Genomic DNA, 23,888 nt, shown 5'->3' on the forward strand with positions numbered 1-23,888 from the left:
AAAAAAACAAAAAAAAAACAAAAAACAAAAAAAAAACCTGATAGTTCAAGGCCAGGTGCTGGTGGTATGTGACTATAATCTCAGCACTTGGGTGGCTTAAGGATGGTTAGACTACTCTGGGTTATATAGTAGAACTGTCTTCAAAAACAAAAGTTAGGGCTGGAGAGATGGTTCAGAGGTTAAGAGCACTGACTGCTCTTCCAGAGGTCCTGAGTTCAATTCCCAGCACCCACATGGTGGCTCACAACCATCTGTAATGAGATCTGGCGCCCTCTTCTGTATACATAAAAAATAAATAAATCTAAAAATCTTATCTTAAAAAACTATAATCACAGCAGTCTAGTGCCACTCACTATCTCACAGTGGCAAGTGAGAAAAAAAAATGGTACCTTAATTCTTTAAAGATGTTGTGAATTATAAATGTGAATTATAAATTATAAATAAGTTTGGAACCTGGTCTTCAGATTAATTTAATTACAGAACTCATCTACCAATTCTCTTTAGTGTCATTCAGTTGGGAAGGTTTGACATTACCCTTTTCTGCAGAATCCAAGCTGGCTTCATCTCCGGCTCCCTGAGGGGTCATTTGTAACAATTCCTGGTCTCTCACACTAAAGGAGGGAAAGACAGAACCCCTAATGAGAAATTCTACTTGTACGCTCACAAACCTGTCAAGTGAGCAAGATCAAATATTTTAGCTCCTCTCGATAGGGTCCTCACAGCTGAGCAGACGAGCTCACCTTCTGAGATCTGCTCTCCTTTGAAGTGCCTTCCAGTAACAATGGAAGGGTCAAAGACAGAACAATCACAAAGAGCAGACCAGAATGCTGCTTTCTGGATATGCAAAAAGAACACACTGGCACGCTCAGGAACCAGTGGGGAGGAAGGGGCAGAAAGATTCTAAGAGCCAGAGTTTGGAAAGACGAGAGCAGAACAGTGTCTCCTGGACATGGCAGGACCACAGCACTCACGAACCGACACCACTGTGGCCGTTTGCACCCCATCTGTACCAGATCAAGCCTGTCAACACTGTAGCATAGAAAGAAAAAGGGTTCACAAGCCCACGCCTCTAACTAAGGAGCTATGGACAGCCCATGGATTCTGAGGGAGAGAGAGTTTCCTTCAGGAGTGTAGGGTCCCCTGTAGGGTGAGATTGAGCACAGCCTCCAGTGGATGTTCCCACACCCTAGAGTAATAGAGAAATGATTCAGAGGTTTTTGTTGTTGTTTGTGTTTCGAGACAGGGTTTCTCTGTATAGCCCTGGCTGTCCTGGAACTCACTTTGTAGACCAGGTTGGCCTTGAACTCAGAGATCTGACAGTCTCTGCCTCCTGAGTGCTGGGACTAAAGGAATGAGCCATCACACCCTGCTAAAAAATGGTTTAGTGTTAGGAGCACTGGTTGACCTTCCAGAGTGCCTGGGTTCGATCCCTAGCACCCACAGAATGGCTCACAGACATCTGTAACCCCAGTTCGAGGGAACTGGACTCACTCTTCTGGCCTCTTCAGGCACTAGGCACAAATGTGGCACACAAATATACGTTCAGGAAATATACCCACACACATAATTTTTTTTTTCCCTTGAGACAGGGTCTCTCTTTAGACCAGGCTGGCTTCAAACTCACAGAGATCCACCTGCCTCTGCCTCACAAAAGAGTTCTGGATTAGCTGGATGGTGGTGGCGCACGCCTTTAATTCCAGCGCTTGGGAGGCAGAGGCAGGCGGATCTCTGTGAGTTTGAGGCCAGTGTAGTCTACAGTGCAAGTTCCAGGACAGGCTCTAGAGCTACACAAAGAAACCCTGTCTCGAAAAACAAAAACAAAAACAAAACAAACAAAGAGTTCTGGGCCTAAAGGCATCTGTCACCAAGCTCAGTTCCACATTGAAAAAAAAAAACCTCTAGCACTGAACCATACTTCTAGCTTCACTACAATTTTAAAGCTAGGTAGAAGTAATTTATAAACAAAAATTTACTGATAATGACCAGTTATCATAGATCTTAAGAAAGAAAACTGGATGATTATAAATAAAATTAAGCTTGTTGGGCCAGGTGTGGTGGTAATATGCCTTTAATCACTCGGGAGGCGCAGATAGATCTCTGAGTTAGAGGACAGCCAGGGCTACATAGATCCTGCCCCCAAATAAACAAACAAAATAGATCCTTTAGTATTTTCATCAGCCATAATTACTACCACATATGAGAAACTCAAAGAATACCCATCGGGTGGTAACAAGTGTGTGCTGGCTTCTACTGTCATCTAAAATTCCTTTTGCATTAGAAAAATGTACAACAAACCAAAAAGGTTCCCCCAGAAAATAAAATAGACAGATGAAACTAAATGACCCTTACAGTTTCTTCTACTACCATGACCTAAGCCTCGGACCCTCACTATGAACTGGGTATAAAAGGCTCCTGGGACTTACCTGCGATCGTCTGGCCTCTTAACTGTCTCTTCAGAAGAATCAGACTCTTGAAAACAAAAAACAAACCCAAAAATCATTCAAGGTTTTTAATTAAAAGGGTTAAAAAAATGCTTCTTGCAAAACAGTGGTTCATCCAGAAGTACTTACAATGTATATTTTATATAAATAATTAATATGTTACATTACATAAGCATTACCCACTATGTGGCAATACAGAGAAACGGCCGAAAGCATGGGTTCCAAAGCCAACTCCCTATGTCCAAATATTTTTTTTTTAATTTGCAAGACAGGGTTTCTTTGAACTCATAGATCTGCCTGCCTCTGCCTGTGCTGGGATTAAATGTGTGTACCAACACTGCCAGCCTTACTTCCAAATTCTTAACCTCTCTGACTTAATTTTCTCATCTGTAAAATTAGTAACCACCTCAGGACCGACATCTTAAATGAGGTACACAAAAAAATACAACAGCACCTAAAATACAGTTAAGTGCTCCTAAATATTAACTGACATGATTTGCACTACTTTTATTAACACATATTTATGTGTGTGCGCGCATGCACGCAACATTAGTATAGATGTTATAGGACAACTTATTGGAGTTGGTTCTCTCCTTCTACTATGTAGAGTCTAGGGACTGAATTTAGGTTATTAAACTTGGTGGCAAAAGCCTTTACCAACTGAGCCATCTCATCACCCGCTGGAATATTTTTACAAAACAACACCATTATTGATGGATTTATTATGGCTAGAAGACATACAAGTTAATTTCAAAGAAATCCAATAAATATTATGGAGATCCATGGTAGTGCAGGGAACTCAAAATAAAGCCATTCTTCCCAATTTGATTACTGATTTATTTCTGAGATAGGATTCTTTAGTATCCCAGGCTGTCCTCAAACTCAGGATCCTCCTGGTTCAGCCTCTCTAATGCTGGCAGGACAGACCTGGCCCCTCATAAACTCTAGAGAGATAGTAAAGAGACCTCTTGGAACTCTGAGCTCACTTCTTTTGTCTTTGTGGCCAACTGAGGATTGAGTCCAGGGCTTGTACAGTTTGTCTTGGATCCCTCTAAATGCTATGGCAGCTAACCATGTTTTTCTTTATTACTTTACATTTTTCCAAAATTCACTTATGTTCATAATCAACATCTTCCCCCACTTTTTTTTTTTACAATGTAAGATTCTTCAAGGTGTGAAGTGTTACTTTTACATAACTGATAATTCATGATAGAACCCATAAAATTATTTTACTTTCATTTACCAAAACTTCACGCAACATACATAAATCACAACCAAGATTCTTGATAGAACTATAGGCTAAACAATTTAGCAATTATTATTTTGAACTTAATAAAATGCAAGACCCTTACCTAATTCAATGTACACAGATTTATTTCGAGGCTGTGTCTGCTGGGTTTTCTTCATTGATCTCACAATTCCAAGGTTAGACAGCTGGACACTGAGACTGTCCTTCTGTTAAACAATAAAGGATGCTTTAAGTTTTACGTTTTGAAACCCCCCCCCTTTTTTTTGCTTTATTTTTTCAACTAATTATAATCAGGAGTATTTCCTAAGTATTAATGTAGAGAAATTTGAAGCTGATAGTCTGTATTTCCAATCGTATCTGATAAGACTGGCAACATAAAATGTATTTTCAAGAAGGATGAATGATAAAAGGAAGAGTCTGAGGGGAAGGCTGTAAAGGAGGAACAGAGGTGGAAAGGTTGGAAGTCAAGGGGAAGAGCCATGAAAACACATTTTGTTTGGAAAGGTCACAGTGTTCTCTAACACATTATATACTGATTTAAAAAATAAAACAGGTTACTAGGGAGATGACTCATTGGTTAAGAACACAGGCTGCTCTTGCAGAGGACCCAAAGCACCTGCATTCATATGCACAAACCCCACACAGACACACATATTAATTAAAGATGAAAAATAAAAATAAATCTAGCTGGGCGGGTGGCGCTTGCCTTTAATCCCAGCATTCTGGAGGTAGAGGCAGGTGGATGTCTGTGAGTTCGAGGCCAGCCAGGGCTCCGAACAGAGACAGAGAAATACTGTCTCAAAAACACTAATAAAATAAACAAACAAACAAATCTAGACTATTTAAATAAAAACATTAAAAAAACAAAACAAAAGAGTATTCTTAGGAACACTTAGTAGGTATGTTCTGTGATCTCTGCCATCCAGCACATACAGACAGACAGAGAACGTCATTACATTTTCTTTGGTAGTTTCAGTGGTCAAGTTGAAGTAATTTTCAAATGCTTACAAAAGATCAGTGATACTGTATCTGTTTCAGACAAGCACCAGAGCTGATGAAGTTATAAAACAGGGGAGGGTCTATAAGGTGTCTCTTGATCACAACAGGTACCCTAAACTTCTAAGCTTATAACTCTTACTTATTAGAGCATTGTCCAGCCACTTGATTTACCATCATCCTCTCTTTCCTAAGTTTTCATATAAATCCACTAATTCACAATGCTAGCACTTAATAAATAGATGCCAGAAAAAATGGAAAACAGCTTTACCAAGGTGGCATTTCCAGATTCAATCTGTCGAAGTCTTTTGACACGGTCTCGGTAGCCTACACTCTGGATGATAGAAGTCTCCTCATTCAAAGGTTCAGAAGAATTTTTCATTTTTGAAAAACTGTAACTGTTTGCAACTTTAAAACATAAAGGAACAAGTTTTAGTCAAAAGAAAACATTACTCTTCACTAAATACCCAAAAAGGCTGCTCCCTGCTGTATAAGGATAATACAAACAACAACCACCACCAAACAAGCCTGGTGGAGCCATCTCCATGGGACACGACCGAACATTCTGCCCAAGGCCATTCTGACCCTGCGAAGCCCAACAACTTGGAAGCGTTGGTGAGATTGCCCTACTGATCAACCTGATCAGCTGATATCCATTCGGGAGAGGATTCAAAAGCCTGCAGCCTGCAGTCTGAGGAAACACGATCAGCTGGGGAGTTGGCTAGCGCAAAACGAGACCAGAGAACACAAAAGAAGGAGCCGTCCAGTCACCGAACCAGATCACCAGCCATAAGCCCATCCTACACCAACTGGGAACAGGTAAGGCCCCATCTCTGGACCGCCAGACCAGGTCTCTAGTCCCTATGCCCCAACCATCGGAGCCCCAGAGACCAGGCAGCTACTTTTCCCTGCTCCCTCACCAAAACAAAACAAAACAAACAAACCCCAGTCCCTGTGAACCCAACAACCACTGAAGTCATAAGCCCACCCTACACCAACAGGGACTGGACAGCGGCCTCTTTCCCTAGCCCCTCACCAAGAAAACCATCCCATGTGACACCAACAACCACTGGAGCCATAAGCCCACCCTGCAGCAATTGGGAACAACTGCTCCCTGAGAAACAGAGTCCAACAGCACTGATTGACCAAGAACTCCTAGTGGACCGACACTATCAATTAGAACAAGAGAGTCACCTTCAGACACAGACACTGCCTACACTGAGCAGAGGAAGAGATGAGTAGATGGCAGATGAGTAAAGGCAACAACATAAAGACCTACATGACACCATCAGAACCTAGTGGTTCTACACCTGCAAGACCTGAACATGCCAAACGCAGAAGAAGAAATCAATCCTGAAAATGACTTTAAGAAGATGATAGAGGCCCTTAAAGAGGAAATGAAAAACTTTCTTAAAGAAATGGAAGAAAAAACAAAAAAAAATTAGGAAGAAATCAAAGAAAGCCAAGAAAAAGTAGTTAAACAGATGAAGGAAACAATTCAAGATTTGAAAATTGAAATCGAGACAATAAAGAAGACACAAAGTAAGGGAATGCTGGAAATAGGAAATCTGACTAAACAGGATCTACAGAAGCAAGCATAACCAACCGAATGCAAGAGCTGGAACAGAGAATCTCTGACACTGAAGACACAATAGAGAAAATAGATCAGTCAGTCAAAGAAAACACTAAATACAAAAAGTCGTAACACGAAACATCCAAGAAATTTGGAACACCATGAAAAGACCAAACTTAAGAATAATTAATAAGGATAGAAGGAGAAGAATACCAACTCAAAGGCACAGAAAATATATTCAACAAAATCATAGAAGAAAACTTTCCTAACCTAAAGAAAGAAATACCTATGAAGATACAAGAAGCTTACAGAACACTAAATAGCTGGATCCAAAAAAAAGTCCCCTTGCCACATAATAATCAAAACACTAAACATACAGAACTAAGAAAAAATATTAAGAGCTGCAAAGGAAAAAGGCCAAGTAACATATAAAGGCAGACCCATCAGAATAACACCAGACTTCTCAATAGAGACTATGAAAGCTAGAAGGTCCTGGACAAATGTTATACAGACACTAAGAGACCACAGATGCCAACCCAGACTATGATACCCAGCAAAACTCTCAATCACCATAGACGGAGTAAACAAAATATTCCATGATAAAACCAGATTTAAAGAATATATCCACAAATCCAGCCCTAAAGAAAGCAATAGAAGGAAAAATACAACCTAAGGAAATTAAACACACCCATGAAAACTCAGGCAATAGATGATCCCACACCAACAAATACCAAAGAATGGAAACACAACACTACCACAAAAAAAAAACAAACAAAAAAAAAAACCCACAAGAATTAATAATCACTGCTCATTGATATCCATCAATATCAATGGTCTCAACTCACCTATAAAAAGACTCAAGCTAACAGAATGGATAAGAAAACAGGATCTATCCTTCTTCTGCATACAAGAAACACACTTCAACTTCAAAGACAGATATTATCTCAGAGTAAAAGGCTGGGAAAAGGCTTTCCAATCAAATGGACTTAAGAAACAAGCTGGTGTAGCTATCCTACTATCTAATAAAATGGACTTCAAACTAAAATCAATTGAAAGAGATCGGGAAGGACATTATACATTCATCACAGGGAAAATCCACCAAGATGAAGTCTCAATAATGAACATTTATGTCCCAAATACAAAGGCACCCCCATTTGCAAAAGAAACATTACTAAAGCTTAAATTGCACACTAGTAGTGGGAGATTTCAACACACTACTCTCACCAAAGGACAGATCTACCAGATTGAAACTTAACAGAGAAATAAAGGACCTAACAGATGTTATGACTCAAATGGACTTAATAGATATCTACAGAACATTCCACCCTAACACAAAAGAATATACCTTCTTCTCAGTACCCCATGGAACCTTCTCAAAAATTGACCACATGCTTGGTCACAAAGCAAATCTCAACAGATACAAAAACATTGGAATAACCTCCTGTATCTATTGGACCACCATACCTTAAAGTTAGATTTCAACAACAACAACAATTATAGAAAGCCTACAATCTCATGGAAACTGAATAATGCCCACCTGAAACACCAATGGGTCAAGGAAGAAATAAAGAAATAAATTAAAGATTTCCTAGAATTCAATGAAAATAAAAGTACAACATACCCAAACTTATGGGACACTATGAAAGCAGTGCTAAGAGGACAAAATTCATAGCACTAAATGCACACATAAAGAAGTTGGAGAAATCTCATACTAATGACATAACATCACACCTGAAATCTCTAGAACAAAAAGCTGGACCCAGGGAAGGCATACAAGGGATCTGTGGGGCTCCTTGGCCAGTCAGCCCAGCCTAATTGGCAACCGCCATGTACCAGTGAGAAACCTTGTCTCAAAAAACTATGGGGGGGCAGGCAGTGGTGGCGTACACCTTTAATCCCAGCACTCGGGAGGCAGAGCCAGGCAGATCTCTGTGAGTTCGAGGCCAGCCTGGGCTACCAAGTGAAAGGCGCAAAGCTACACAGGGAAACCCTGTCTCAAAAAACAAAACAAAACAACAACAACAAATAAAACAAACCAAAACTATGGGGATGGCTCCTGAGGAACCACACTTGAAGATGACCTCTGGGTTCCACACAAATACAGACACACCTGCCCCAACCCATGCTCCCTGTGATAAATAAAACATAATTCTAGGCATAGATTTAACTTTTAACCAGACTAAAGTCTTATTAGCTATTCACATAAAATAGCGTGAAAAACGCCTCAAGTTTTCCAGCCAGCCCCTTGAGAATCACCTCTGGGGCTGTGCGGCACTTACACTGCATTCCTGTGTCAAGCTCAAAAGCATCAGTGATTTTCAACAGCTCTTCAACAAGTTGACCAAACCTTGTACTTCCTTGCAGGCTTCTGAAATTAATTTTTTTGAGAAGCACATATATGAATATTAATTTTAAGCACACTAACATGACATATAAACACAGATTGTAAGTTTCCTACTGTAAACACAGCAGAAAGCACAAACTCAAAGAACTAGTAATTTGATCTCAGCACAGTAAAAACAAATATAGACCTACCAGCAACATTACATTATAATCACTGAATCACTGACCTGGGGAAAAGAATCCTCATAGGTACACTTATTTTGCTTTGACGTGTGTGTGTGTGTGTGTGTGTGTGTGTGTGTGTGTGTGTGTTCATTCTCTTTTTGACTATACTGATTTTTAAAATATCTTGGTGACTCATACAAGTCCACCAAAATCCTAAAACTGCCTAACATAAGTATCCTGAGCTAGGCATGGTTGTGCATGCCTGTGATCCCAGCACTTGAGAGGCAGAGATAGAGAGGTCAGCTCAAGGTCAATCTGGACTACTTGACAGTTTCAAAAACAAAACACTGGAGCAGCTCAGTCCTGTAATCTCAACTGAGGCAGGCGGATCTGGAATTTGAGGCTAGCCATAGTAATTTCAAGGCAAAGAGAGAAGACCTTGTCATAACCTGTCCCTGACACAAAATTCTACCCCAAATACAGAGTAGATAAAAATCAACAGCAGAAAGAATCACTATTCTTAACATCTCAACCCAACCCAATCCCTCACTGCTAGCTCTGCTTCTCAGATTTCTATCAGACACCAAAATCCAAAGAGATTTAGGCTTAGGTAGAACATAACTAATTCCTCCTTTAAATATCTGACTGCCTACTATGTACTAAACACTGGAGAAACAACAGTGTTAGCAAAAGAGATAAAGGCATTGCCCTAACAGAACTAACTGTGGTAGGAGAGATGTACAATACACATAGTGCAGCTCCGTCTGAGATAAGACTGTTGATAAGTTCTTCTGTTTTTTTCAGAATAGTAGGGAAAGACTATGTGTCATCTATGGCCACACCAGCCAAGTACTCCTGATCTCATTTGGTGTTGGAAGTTAAGCAGGATAGGGGCTAGTTAGCACATGGGTGGGAAAACAAGGCACTAAGTTGCTAATACTTGTTAACAGCAGATGTTCAATAAAATGTCCAAGGAAATAATTTTAGAAACAGTCTGTCTGCTAAACACTTTTTTTTTTTTTTTTTTTTTTTGAAACAGGGTCTCATACATACAATCCAGTCTGGCCACCCACACTATGTAGTCAAGGATAACCTTCACAAGCTGATCCTCTACCTCCTGAGGGCTGCTGTTACAGGCACACGAAACCGCGCCTGCTTTTATTTTATTATTTTGTGTATAAGACTATCTTGCTTGCCTACATGTGTTTGCAACATGTGCATGCCCGGTGCCCACAGGTCAGAAGATTTTCTTGGGACCTGAGTTATAGAGAGCTGTAAGCTATAAATACCTCTAACCTCTGAGCCAACTTTCCAGCCTTTATTCTTTTTTTAAATTTATTTATTATGTATACAGTATTTTGTTTGTATGTATGTCTGCACACCAGAAGAGGACACCAGATCTCATTATTATAGATGGTTGTGAGCCACCATGTGGTTCCTGGGAATTGAACTCGGGATCTCTGGAAGAGCAGTCAGTGCTCTTAACCTGAGTCATCTCTCCAGCCCAGCCAGCCTTTATTCTTAAATTAAAAACAAAAAACAATTGACTAATTTACTAGCTAACTAATTGACTAATTAGAGAAAGTGCATATATATATATATATATATATATATATATATATATATATATATATATATATATATACACACACACACATACATGCGCCACAGTTCATGTTTGGAGGCCAGAGGACAAGTGCAAGTCAGTTCTCATCTTCCATCATATTGGTCTTGGTCATCAGGCTTCACATCGCCTTTGCCTGGTTTCTGTGGTACTGTCATATGAACTCAGAGGCCTGTGCCTACTAGGCCAGCATTTTACCAACTGAGTCACACCTCTAGCCCCCAAACACATTTTTGACTATTTTTCTGTTGATGAAAGGTTTTAAAGGAACATTACCTACATATGAATTTCTACTTTCTCCCATGCCATTGTTCCTTCCAATCTCCCATGATTACACAAATTATATACCTTTTGGTTATATCATTCTTACACAAAGGACATTGTGAAGGCCCTTTCTTCTGGTTAAGAAGTTTCAGCATACAAAATCTATAAATTAGAAAGAAAGAAAAAAAACCCAAACAATTTATGTTCTTTTGCAGAAAGAACACCCCAACAGCAACAGCCATGAAGATAATTTCATAATGACCCTTAAGAGTCACATAAAGGGTAATGATAGGTAAATACAACGGTTCTTCAGTGATTATTTTTAGATGTTGCATAAGCAGAAAAATCAAACCACATAAGAAATGACCTATGAAAACTGCACTTACCTGCATATGACTTACTGTTATGATTAAATAAAAAATTAAAAAATCAATGCAGCACATTTAATGATATATTCATAATTATTTCATGCTGCATAATCAGATATAAATGCTTAAGTGGTTAATATAAAATGGTTGTATTAGTTTAAAAGCTCACCACCTGAGGTCTGGAAGATACACACACACACACACACACACACACACACACACACACACACGTATATATGTATGTATAATGTATATATAAAATCAGTAATGAAGTGCTTGCCCAGGATGCACAAGCCCTAGGTTTGCTCCCTGGGATTAAGTAAACAAAATCTCAGGTGATTCACTACAAAGCTATAGTAATTAAGATAATATGGTTCTGAAGCTAGGTATGGTGGCACACCTTTAATCCTAGTACACAAGAGGCAGAGGTATATGAATCTATGAGTCTAGAGCCAGCCTGGTCTACAGAGTGAGTTTTAGGATAGCCAGGGCTACACAGAGAAAACCCTGTCTCAAAAAAAACAAACCAAAACCCAAAACCAATAAACCAACAAAACAGAGAACATGGTTCTGGCACACACACCAGTAGACTAGATGAAGAGTCTGGAGCCGGGCGGGGGTGGCGCACCTTTAATCCCAGCTCTTGGCAGAGCCAGGCGGATCTCTGTGAGTTCGAGGCCAGCCTGGGCTACAGAGTGAGTTCCAGGAAAGACGCAAAGCTACACAGAGAAACCCTGTCTCGAAAAACCAAAAAAAAGAAGGAAAAAAGAGTCTGGAAACACACCCACATTCACATAAAGCATCTATTTACTCTTTTTTGTTTTTGTTTTTTATTTTTTTTTGTTCCACCTGGCTCTGCCTCCCGAGTGCTGGGATTAAAGGTGTGTGCCACCACTGCCCTGGCTTTACTCTTAACTACTATACCAAGACTATTAAGTGGAAACAGAACAGTGTTAATTTTTTTTAAGGGCACCAAGACAATTGGATACCCTTATGTAAAATGAAACTAGACTCCTTGGTGTGTGTGTGTGTGTGTGTGTGTGTGTGTGTGTGTGTGTGTGTGTATCCCCTATCATCCCAAATGCACTCTTTCTGCTTCTTCTTCATGTGTCAGGATGTGAGCTCTCAGCTGCTGTTCCAGCACCACGCCTTCCTATGGACTGCCATGCTCCTTGCCATGACAAAGTGCTGGAGCTCCAGTTAGATGCTTCCTTCTGTAATTTGCCTTGGTTACAGTGTTTCCTCACAGCAATAGTAACTAAGACAAGGTGTAAGCCATCATGTTTGGCTGAAATATTTTCATTTCAAAGGCAACATTCAGCTAGATGTATTGACCCACATCTGTACTCTCAGTATCTAGGAGGCAGAAGCAGGAGGACCACAGTAAGTTCAAAGCCAGTCTGGTCTACATAGTGAGTTCACGGTTGCAGGGGATACATAGGCGAGCATCTCAAAAACCAAGAGAAAATAAAACAACACCAACAACAACAAAAGGAAACAAAAAACAAAACACTCCTAAGGAAGACAGCCTCCTTTAGGAAGAGACCCTGACACAAACAGAAGACAAAGGATCAGAAGGCACAGGACAACACAAAGAAAGTGGCAGCTCTGCCGGGCAGTGGTGGCACACGCCTGTAATCCCCAGCACTTGGGAGGCAGAGGCAGGTGGATCTCTGTGAGTTCCAGGCCAGCCTGGTCTACAGAGCTAGTCCAGGACAGGCTCCAAAGCTACAGAGAAACCCTGTCTCGAAAAACCAAACAAAAACAAAACAAAACAAAAAAGAAAGTGGCAGCCCGAGCCAGGGCCCAGGAAGGTGGACTGTTCCAGAAACTGCTCAGATGGAGCAACTCTGCCAACAGCTGTAATTTAGCCCTTAGTTCTCATTTGGAATTTCTGACTGCTAAGACTGTAACAATATTGGGAACATTCAAACAAACAAATAGCAAAAGGGACAGAATTCTTAACAGTCATCCCTCAGAATGGGGGAAATAGGTCCCAAGGATACCAAACTCTGAATACAAAATCCCCTTACATAAAAAGACAAAGAGTTTACTTAAAATACCTAATACAATAATATATAAATGATAGGGCCTGAAAGATAGTCCAGTGGTTCAGAGCACTTGCTGTTCTTCCAGAGGACCTGAGTCTGGTTCTCAGCACCCTTATGTGGCAGCTCACAACTGTCTGTAACTCCAGACCTAGGAGATCCAACACCCTCTCCTAGCCTCCATGGGCACACACACGCACGAACGCACGCATTCACATAAACAGACACACAGACACACAGACACACACACTATGATACATGTTTATGACTTTATATTGTTTAGAGAAGAATGAAAAGAAAATTTCTGCATATATTTAATGTAAACACAATTTGTTCCTGAATACTTTCAACCCATGGTTGGTTGACCCAGCCAACACATAACCTCTAGATATGGAGGGCCATGTGTAACTTGAATCATAGATATGAATGGACTGTAGCCTAAACAGAGTGCTCAGATCCCCATCTTCACCAGTATCATGAAGTAGGCAAACATGTAGGAATGAACAGAAATGCAAATGCTGAACGTAATTTGTTTATTTCACGATGCTCTAGTCTACATTCACCCTCGCACACCAAAAGCAAACTGAACAGTTGACCTCACGTGATTCTTTACACACAGATAAGCAATGTCAAAATTTTACCAATGACTATAGCTAAGGCCAATACATATGATGATTTCATGAGTACCCCTCGAGGAAGAATAACGAGTTTGTTGTCGTCATTTAGCTGAAGAAACAAACGTCTCTAGAAAGCTGTGTATGTAACGAACAACACAAACAAAAGCTAATAATAGATGTACAAAATTGTTCACTTACTTGCAAAATATGTGGTCACATTTTGTGGAAATGGGTTCTTTGATCAGTTCCAAACTAGACAAGTACAGGAACAAAAAAGAAAAGAAGAAAGAAAATAAATGAGGCTAATTAAGTTGTTTATAAGCAACTGGTTTTTTTTAAGTAGAGATTCAGCTTTAAGTTGCTATAACTGAGACCAAGTATAGATTTAGGAGAGTGGCTCTCCACCTGGGGGTCAAGTGACCCTTTCACAGGGGTCACCAAAAGACCATTGGAAAACACGGATATTTACATTATGATTCATAACAGTAGCAAAATTACAGTTATTGAGTAGCAATGAAATAATTTTATGGCTGAGGGTCACCCAAGCATGAGGAGCTGTATTAAAGGGTCACAGCATTAGGAAGGTTGAGAACCAATGATTCAGGACAATTTAATATTAGAGGTCTGCCACGCTAGGAGCAAGGAACACAGGAGAAAGTGTGATCTTGCTGGGTGTCTTGGAGCCTCCAGTCCTATAGAGGCGAAAGCAGGCAGATCTATTCTGAGAGTGCCAGATCAGTAGATCTCGGCATTAAGACCCTGTCTCAAACAAAACAAACAAGCAAACAAACAAACGATCCTTTCCCGGAACGTTCTGAAACCATACCAGAAATACGGATCTCTTCAATGCTGTATATTACTATTAGCTAGGTAGGGAATGGAGCTCAAAAGTAAAGCATTCCCTAGCACGTTCAAGACCCTGAGTTCGACCACCTCCCTCGACCCCGCACACACAAGCTTTCATATTGGTTATCTTCACTCTTTCAGCCAGCATTTTGAGTGCACATCCTGAATCTTAACTAAACTCCACCAACAACAAAACTTGTGCATAGTGTGCTAATGCATCCCCACGGTTCTAGAACTTGCAAAATAGAAGCTGGAGAATGAAGAAAAAGTTCAAGGCCACCCTCAGCTACAAAGCAAGTTCAAAGCCAGCCTTGGCCACATGAAATCCTGTCTCAAAAAAAAAAAAAAAAAATCAAACCAGTGGCTGGAAGATGACTCAGCAGTTAATAACATTTGCTGCTCTTCCTGAGGATCTGACCAGTTCCTAGAACCCACATCAGGTGGCTCATAACTGTCAGCAACTACAGCTCTAAAGGGCCTGAAACATTTTCCTGGCCTCTCCAGGAACCCGAACACATGTAACATATCTTGATATGGGACACACACACACACACACACACACACACACACACACACACACACACAATAAAACCTTAAAAAAATAAATAAATAAAACAGAGCCAGGCAGTGGTGGCTCACGCCTTTAATCCCAGTACTTGGGAGGCAGAAGGTGGATCTGTGAGTTCAAGGCCAGCCTGTTCTACAGAGTGAGTTCCAGGAAAGGCTCCAAAGCTACACAGAGAAACCCTGTCTCGAAAAGCAAACAAACTAAAATGTATTTATTTACTGTATGTGTACTGGGCAATGTGAGAGTGTGCGCTTGCTGTGGTCCACACACGTGGAGGTCAGAGAACCGAGTGTGAGTCCTGAGGATCAGATCCAGGTTGGTGGGCATGGCAGTAAGAGCTTTTCCCTGCTGAGCCATCTTACTGGCTCACCTCATAGCTCGTGTTTTGTTGTTGTTTTGTGAGACAGCCTTTCTCGGGTAATAGTTCTGGCTGTCCTGGAACTCACTTTGTAGACCAGGCTGGCCTCAAACTCACAGAAATCTGCCTGCCTCTGCTTCCCGAATGTTGGCATTAAAGACATGGCTTGGAATTGCCTTTTGAAAATGAGAAAGTTCAAACATTTACAAATAAAATAGGAAAATGAACCGCATGTACTATCATCCAGAAGGAAAAAAAGGGAAGTAGAAGGCTGGGGAGACACCGCCATGAGAAACAACATGTAAAGACACTGGTAAGCCACAAAGTCATGTGGTAAAGTATAGATAAGCAGAAATGGGTTAATTTAAGATAGAAAAAGTAGATAACAAGAAGCCTGCCACAGCCATACAGTTTGTAAACAATGTAAGTTTCTGTGTGCTTTCTTGTTTGGGTCTGAGCGACTGTGGGACTGGCGGGTAAGAGAGATTTGTCCTGACTGGGCCAGGCAGGAAAACTCCAACTACAGAAAGAAAAAAACCAAGCAGGACAAAAGGACACAGTGAGATGCGCTGGTGGGTAAATATAGAGTGGCAATAAAATGCATGAGTGAGGAAGGGACACTGGAGGACAGCTGAGTCATGTAAGGAAACAAGCTACGCAGTAACTGGAGAGGGAGCAGAGAGGCTAAGCTGAGCAGGACCACTCTTGGAGTGTGTGCAAGGCCAGTGTGCTGAGACAGAGGGATGGAGGCCTACAGTAGAGGAGAGAGGTAGCTGGGAGCCCAGATGGGCAGGAAACTTGTCTACTTTGTCCTTAGCTTTCTTCTGCTTGAGCTCTACACACTGAGTTCTGGTTCTTGTGGTCATGGGGCCCTGAAGATGAAGAGAACAATGAACACACCTGACCAAGTCTGAAGGCCGGCTCATACTACCAGCTCTGTCTGTGCGGGCAGAACAACCTCAGGCCAAGGTTTCTACCTGAACCCCAGGTTTCACCCGGCCGTCATCTGGGGCTACTTCGGGAATACAATCCCAACAAAAGAGACTGATTTGCTACCAGATCATATTTCTGAGACAAGCTAGACACCAAAGAAAGTTCTTAGTAAAAGAGAAATTGGATTGAGTCACGATACCAGATGGCTTTCATTCTCACCACTGACTCAATTCTGAAATAATTATATTTCAGTATGGAAATTATGATCCAAGCTCTATAAACACACTGTAAACACCAACTCTGAACAGATGAAAACTCCCATATTCAAGAAGGTGCTGACTGCTGAAGAGCTTGAGGATGAATAGGAATGAAAATGGAAAAAAACCTTACGATGTTTCTCTTCCAGCTTCTGATAAGAGTAAATGTTTACTATAAAATTCAAGTGTTTCAAACACTTTGCATGCCACGCAGTATTTTCAGCCTACTGAGAAGTTGTGTTTGAGCTTTAGCAGGATGAATCACTGGCGAAAGAAGTTAGGTTTAGGTTTGAAAAAAACAACAAACTACTGGGCATAAAACATTTAAAGAAGTAAACAGAGCCGGGTAGAAGTGGCGCACGCCTTTAATCCCAGCCCTCGGGAGGCAGAGGCAGGCAGATCTCTGAGTTCAAGGCCAGCCTGGTTTACAGAGTGAGTTCCAGGATAGCCAGGGCTGTTACAGAGAAACCCTGTCGTGAAAACAACAAAAAGCAAAAAGAGCTACAATTACCACAGGAGCTCCCAACTGAGCTAGATGTAGCAGTGCATGTTAGTGGTTCCAGAAACATGGGGAAGACCACATGAGCACAGAATTTGGAGACATCCTAAGACCTCACCTTCAAACTCCCACCCGAAAATAAAAATAAAGCTGCTACTCTCAAATAATTTAGGGACAGAAGGAATACCAGTGCAGGAGACCTAAGAACTACAGCTACCCCAAGGAACAACTTACTTTGTTTTCTTTTCTTTTTTAAAAAAAGATTTATTTATTTACTATCTATAGTGGTCTGCCTGCATGTACGCTGCACACCAGAAGAGGGCACCAGATCTCACTACAGATGGTTGTGAGCCACCATGTGGTTGCTGGGAAGTGAACTCAGCGCCTTTGGAAGTGCAGCCAGTGCTCTTAACTGCTGAGCTGTCTCTCTCAGTCCATTTTACTTTTTCTAGTTGTTTTTTGTTTGTTTGCTTGTTTTTGGTTTTTTGAGACATAGTTTCTATGTAGCCCTGGCTGTCCAGGAATTTGCTGTGTAGACCAGACTGGCCTGAATTTCAGAGATCCCCCTGCCTCTGCCTCCCAATAGTTGGAATTAAAATTAAGGGCTCCAAGTAACAGCTTTTAGTCATAATCTGTTATCATTAAGAATGAACTGCATGGGCTGGGGGAGTAACCCAGCAACAGAGTATATATCAGGTATTGGATTCAATTCCTATTAACACACAGGGGAGGAGGGTTTGCATAACAAAATCCTCCAGGTTGGGACTGTAGGTGTGATGCAGCACACCACAAAAAGGCCCTCAGCTCAATCCTATCAACAGCAGAAAAATAACAAAGCAGTAGGTTCAGTCCCACTCTAGAACATTCCATATAAATGACCTTAAGCTTTAAAAATGACTGTAGTGGCCAGATGGTGGTGGCGCACACCTTTAGTCCCAGCACTCTGGAGGCAGAGCCAGGTGGATCTCTGTGAGTTCGAGGCCAGCCTGGTCTACAGAGTGAGTTCCAGGACAGGCTCCAAAACTACACAGAGAAACCCTGTCTCAAAACCCCCCCCCCCCAAAAATGACTGTCGTGAACACTCTAGTTCAAAAATTATTGAACTTGCCACATGGTGGTGGTGGTGGTGTTTAATCCCAGCACTGGGAAGGCAGAGGCAGGAGGATCTCTGTGAGGTTGAGGCCAGCCTGGTCTAGAGTGAGCTCCAGGACAGCCAGAGATACATAGTGAGACTCAGTAAAAAAATTTAAAAAGGTGGCTTAAGCGACAGGTATGAACCTCTAAGTCCAGCATTTGGAAGCTGAGGTAGGAGGACCAAGACCTTTGAGGCCATGAAGGCAGAGAAGAAAGTGCAGCAAGGAGCTGAGACACCAAGAAACTGAGAGGAAAATGGAGCAGTCGCTGCTTTCTTTAGTTTTTATGTATCTGAATTTTTAACTGATGGTTTAATTTGCCAGAATGAGAAAGAACATTACATTTTTATGACTGAGTCCCATGGGAATGTAAAATAAATGGACCCAAATGCCACATTATTGAAGACTTTTGATCACTGTTTGTAATCATCCCCAGTAAGTTTAGGTTTTTCAAAACCAATCTTTCTCTTGCGATGTTATTTCTGCCTCTGTGGCTCCGACAGTTCATAGATTGGGTTGTAAATCTCATTAGGTCCCGGTTTTGTTTAGCTGTGATGTGGAGAGTAGAGAGGCTAGCACTTTTCAAATTCTGTCTCTAAAAACTCATATCTTCCTTAATCGTATTAACTTGACTCCAAACATAAATAACAACCCCATGATGCACAGAGGCAAATTTACTTGAATTCACCCATCAAAGGTAAATGAAAAAAAAAGCTACAACTGGGGCTGGAGAGGCGGCTCAGCGGTTAGGAGCACTGGCTGCTCTCCCAGAGGTCCTGAGTTCAATTCCCAGCAACCACATGGAGCTCACAATCTGATGCCCTCCTCTGGTCTGTAGGCATACATGCAGATGAAGCTCCTGCATACACTAAAAACAAACAAATAAACAAAAACAAACAAAAAACCCTTCAAAATATGGGGCTGGAGAGATGGCTCAGAGGTTAAGAGCACTGGCTGCTCTTCCAGAGGTCCTGAGTTCAATTCCCAGCACCTATATGGTGGCGCACAATCATCTGTAATGAGGTCTGGTGCCCTCTTCTAAATAAATAAATCTTAAAAAAAAGAAAAAAAAGAGAAAAAAACTTCAAAATAAATACAACTGATCAATTATTGGTGTTTTAGTGTGGAGGCTCCAGAGTGACATTGGCTGTCTTCCTTGCTTTCCACCTTAAACACTGAAGTGAGTCTTTCACTTGAACCTAGAGCTCACTAATGTGGCCAGTCTAGCTAGCTTGCTCTGAGCATCCTGCTTCTGTGGACCAAGCACTAGGATTCTAGGCATGCTGCTACACCCACCTGGCACTTCGAGGGTGCTGGGGTCCAAACCCCAGCCTTTGTGCTTCACCGCAAAAGCTTTACCCACTGAGACATCTCTCTCTCCAGCCCGCTATATCTGAATGCTGTGCCCTGACAACAATGCATTTTTAAAAAATATCTGAAAGCTAAGCATAGTGGCACATGCCTTTAAATCCAGTAGAGGTAGACAGAACTCAGTCAGTCAGCCTGGTCTACACAGTGAGACCCTGTCCAGAAAACAAACAAACAAACAAACAGAGAGACAAAGAAACAAACAAACAAACACATACATACATAAATAAGGCTGGGTATAGTTCAAAGTAGAGCATATACATAGTACACAAGAGTCCCCAACTCAACCCTCAGCACCAAAATAAATATATAAACTATTAAGAACTAATTTAAGCAGGGTGTGGAGGTACATGCTTTTAATTCCAGCACTTAAGAGGCAGAGGTAAGACGATATCTGTGACTTCAAAGCCAGCTTGGTCTACATAGTGAATTCCAGGATAGCCAGAGCTACACAGTAAGACCCTGTCTCAAAAAAGCCAAAAACCAAAAGAAATTTTTTTTAAAAAGGCAAAAACCAACTTAGTTTATTGAGTGCCTACTATATCCTAGATACTACTAAAGATAACATAAACTGCTGGGCAGTGGTAGCACATGCCTGTAATCCCAGCACTCGGGAGGCAGAGGCAGGTGGATCTCTTGTGAGTTCGAGGCCAGCCTAGACTACTGAGTGAGTTCCAGGACAGCCACCAAAACTACACAGAGAAACCTTGTCTCGAGAAAAAAAAAAAAAAAAAAAAAATTACACCTCAAGAATAAAGATTTTCAGTTGGGCAGCGATAGTGCTTGCCTTTAAGTCCAGCACTCTGAAGGTAGAGGCAGGAAGATCCTGAGTTCAAGGCCAGCCTAGTCTATAAAGTGAGTTCTAGGACAACCAGAGCTGTTACACCGAGAAATGCTGTCTCAAAAAACAAAAAGAAAAAGAAACAAACAAAAAAAGAATCAAGATTTTTAAGCCAGGTAATTACATGAATCAGAAGACTATAGACAAAGAGAACATGAAGTCTATTGGCTCAAAGGCAAGAGTGGGAGATTGTGCTGCACATTTTAAGAACAGTTAAAAAGGCGGTGGCGGCACATGCCTGTAATCCCAGCACTCGGGAGGCAGAGGCAGGTGGATCTCTGTGAGTTCGAGGCCAGCCTGGTCTACAGAGCTAGTCCAGGACAGTCTCCAAAGCTACAGAGAAACCCTGTCTTGAAGAACAAAACAAAACAAAACAAAAGCTGGGCTATAGGTCTAAATAACCACTGCACAGAATGAGAAGGGGAGAAGAAAAACAATTCTAATTTTCATTTCCAGCCATTCATTAAGAAATTCTTGGGGCTGGAGAGATAGCCCAGCAGTTAAGAGTGCTGGCTGCTCTTCCAGAGGACCTGAGTTCAATTCCCAGCACCGAATGGTGGCTCACAACCATCTATAGTGGGATCTGATGCCCTCTCCTTTCTGATGCCCTTCTCCGCCATGCAGGTATACATGTAAATAGGGCACTCATATACATAAAATACATAATAAATCTTTTTTTGTTGTGTTGGTTTTTGGTTTTTCGAGACAGGGTTTCTCTGTAGCTTTGGAGCCTGTCCTGGAACTCACTCTGTAGACCAGGCTGGCCTCGAATTCAGGTATTCACCTGCCTCTGCCTCCTGGAGTGCTGGGAGATTATAGGCGTGCACCACCACTGTCTGGCTAAATAAATCTTTAAAAGGGATTTTGATAATGACTTTTAATTCACTTTTTATATCAAGAAACTCTAACAGAAAGCACTTAATGAGTGCTTGGGCTTCCTTTAAAAACAGATTTACTTTATTTTAGCTTTTCGAGACAGGGCCTCACTGTGTGGCCTTGATTAGTCTGGAAACTTGCTTTGTAGGCCAAAATGGCCTTGGACCTAGTGATCTACCCACCTCTGCCGCCAGTGCTAGGATTAATGGCGTGCAGCAGCGCACACCCAGCCCAAGGCTTGAATTGTGTGTACGTGTGTTTCTGTGTGGAGGTTTGCACTGGTGAGTGAAGATACCCTTGAAAGTATCAAGTGTTGGAGTCCCTGGAACTAGAGTACCAGGTGCTTATCAGCCACCTGACCTGGGGACTAGAAACTGAACCTGAGGCTTTTAAAAGCACAGTATGTACTCTTAACTATGAGCCATCTCTCCAGCCCCAGCTTGGTTGGTTATGCCAGGGATCCCTCTCTCAGTACCATTTATTCGTGGTGCTGGAAACTGAAGGTGAGGCCTAAAGCACTCTGGTTAGGTTGTCTACTTCCAAGGTAGACACCCAGCCCTGAGTAATGATTTTAAGTGAAGAAGAAAAAAATGGAAACAGGGTCATATGTACCCCAGGCTAGCCTCAGTCAAACCTTGAAAGATTTGTTCCTTGCTGTGGAACAATCTTTTTGTATACTGTAAATATGTGTTGCTCTCGTTGGTTTAATAAAAGGCTAAATTGCCAATAGCTAGTCAGGAAGAGGTTAGGCAAGAGCACCAGACTCAGAGGGTGCTGGGAAGAAGGACAGAGTTGCCAGGATACAGGGAGAAGCTAGGGAGACGCAAACCGAATTGGACACACAAAATGGGATAGAGGTAAGAAAGCCACAAGGCAGAAAGTAAATTAATAGAAATGGGTTAATTTAAGTTGTAAGGGCTCATTAGTAATAAGCCTAAGCTACTGGCCGAGCATTTATAATTAATTAGTCTCTATATGATTATTTGGGAGGGAGCCTGCTGGCAGGACAGAGATGCCTGGCAGGACAGAAAACTCTCTCTGCAATTCCTAATCCTCCTGACTCCACCTTCTGCTGGGATTACAAATATCGGTCAACAGCCCCAATTTATGAAGTGATGGGAACTGAACCCAGGGCGTCCTGAGTGTTAGGTAAGCCACTCCCCAAATGTTTCATATCCTAACTAGGGACAGACTTACACAGATAAACACTGGCCAAAACTCACTCTTTTAGCCAGGTGTGGTAGTGTATGTCTATGAGCCTAGCGCTCAAGAGGCACAGGCATGAGGATTTGAGTTCAAGGCCAGTCTAGGCTAGATAGTGAGTCTGAGGCTGATTTGGGGTGTTATAGTGTAGCCTGTCTATTTAAAAAAAAAAAAAAAAGGTGGGAACATGGAGATAGCTGATTAGACCAACAGATCAATCCTCCCTTCATTTCACAGGAAAAGAAAAGCTCATTCTGCACTAGACTTTGAGGACTGCCGACATTCTCACTTCAATTTACAGGGCCACTTTGAGCCAGAGACAGATGCTCTCAGACACCAAACACTTTACCTTATTTTAACATTATTTACTAAGGTTCTTCCAAGACATCATGGGGGTCCTACAGCTGGAGGAAAAGCCTAGGTGCCACTTACTCCAAGCAGACTCCCGCACCAAGGAAGAACAAACCAAGACAAGCCTTTGGCTGGGAAAGGGAGGTGTGTGTGTATATGGGGGGGGGGGGGACGACTGAAGATTACTTTTCTTTATTTTGAAAACTCTTCAGTTATGGAAAATACAAAATCATCTTGATATTAACAGATTGTTTTTCTCTCTACTATGTAAAGCCACTTCTCATTGGCAGGAAAGATAATCACACAACGAATCTCAAACTAATAAACTCTTCCACTGACTTACCAGATTGGACACTCTAGGATTTTCTGCATAGCATGAAGGACATTTTGTACTTCTTCAATTTGAACAGCAGATAAATCCATTTCTTCCAGGTCCAGTGAACTTTAATGAAAATTTAAAAACACACATAATTAAACAACTTTATAAGGTTTTTAAATACAGTAGCTTACCTGCCAATTTTCTTTTCTTTTTTGAGGTAAGATCTCATATAACCCACACCAGCTTTGTACTTGTATGTACTCAAGGCTATTCTTGAACCCCTGATCCTCCCACCTCCACCCCCTTTACTGCTAGAATTATTGGACATAAGTCATCCCAATCTACCCTTTTGGGGGGGGGGGTTTCACTCTGCAGCCCACACAAGCCTGGAAATCATTATGCAGCTCAGATTAGCCTCCAATTTGTAACAATCCTCCCGAATGCTGGGGTTACAGGTGTAAGCTACCACACCTGGTTTGTCATTCTAAGTAAGAGAAATTTAATTTTGCTTTAGAATTATACCAACCATAGAGCTAATGAAAAACATCTTCATTAAGGAGGAGGAGGAGGAGGAGGAGGAGGAGGGGGGGGGGGGGGAGGAGGAGGAGGAGGTGGTGGTGGTCTCAGGGTCTGGAGAGATGGCTCAGT

The 23,888-nt window shown here is 41.6% G+C and overlaps 1 protein-coding gene across 1 annotated transcript in view; it reads right to left on the minus strand.

Moving 5' to 3' along the window:
* Brca1 (BRCA1 DNA repair associated) overlaps positions 1 to 23,888 on the minus strand; it is a 68,217-nt gene that overhangs the window by 42,703 nt on the left and 1,626 nt on the right. Inside the window, exons 2-9 of the mRNA XM_036194496.1 lie at positions 23,265 to 23,363; positions 13,887 to 13,940; positions 10,740 to 10,817; positions 8,539 to 8,627; positions 4,958 to 5,094; positions 3,794 to 3,896; positions 2,424 to 2,469; positions 535 to 611 (exon numbers count right to left, since the gene is read on the minus strand). Coding sequence (XP_036050389.1) covers positions 535 to 611; positions 2,424 to 2,469; positions 3,794 to 3,896; positions 4,958 to 5,094; positions 8,539 to 8,627; positions 10,740 to 10,817; positions 13,887 to 13,940; positions 23,265 to 23,344 — 664 coding nt within the window. The 5' untranslated portion in view covers positions 23,345 to 23,363. The remainder of the gene's footprint in view (positions 1 to 534; positions 612 to 2,423; positions 2,470 to 3,793; positions 3,897 to 4,957; positions 5,095 to 8,538; positions 8,628 to 10,739; positions 10,818 to 13,886; positions 13,941 to 23,264; positions 23,364 to 23,888) is intronic.

The sequence above is a fragment of the Onychomys torridus genome, chromosome 8 (assembly GCF_903995425.1).
Source record: "Onychomys torridus chromosome 8, mOncTor1.1, whole genome shotgun sequence".
Lineage (NCBI taxonomy): Eukaryota > Metazoa > Chordata > Mammalia > Rodentia > Cricetidae > Onychomys > Onychomys torridus.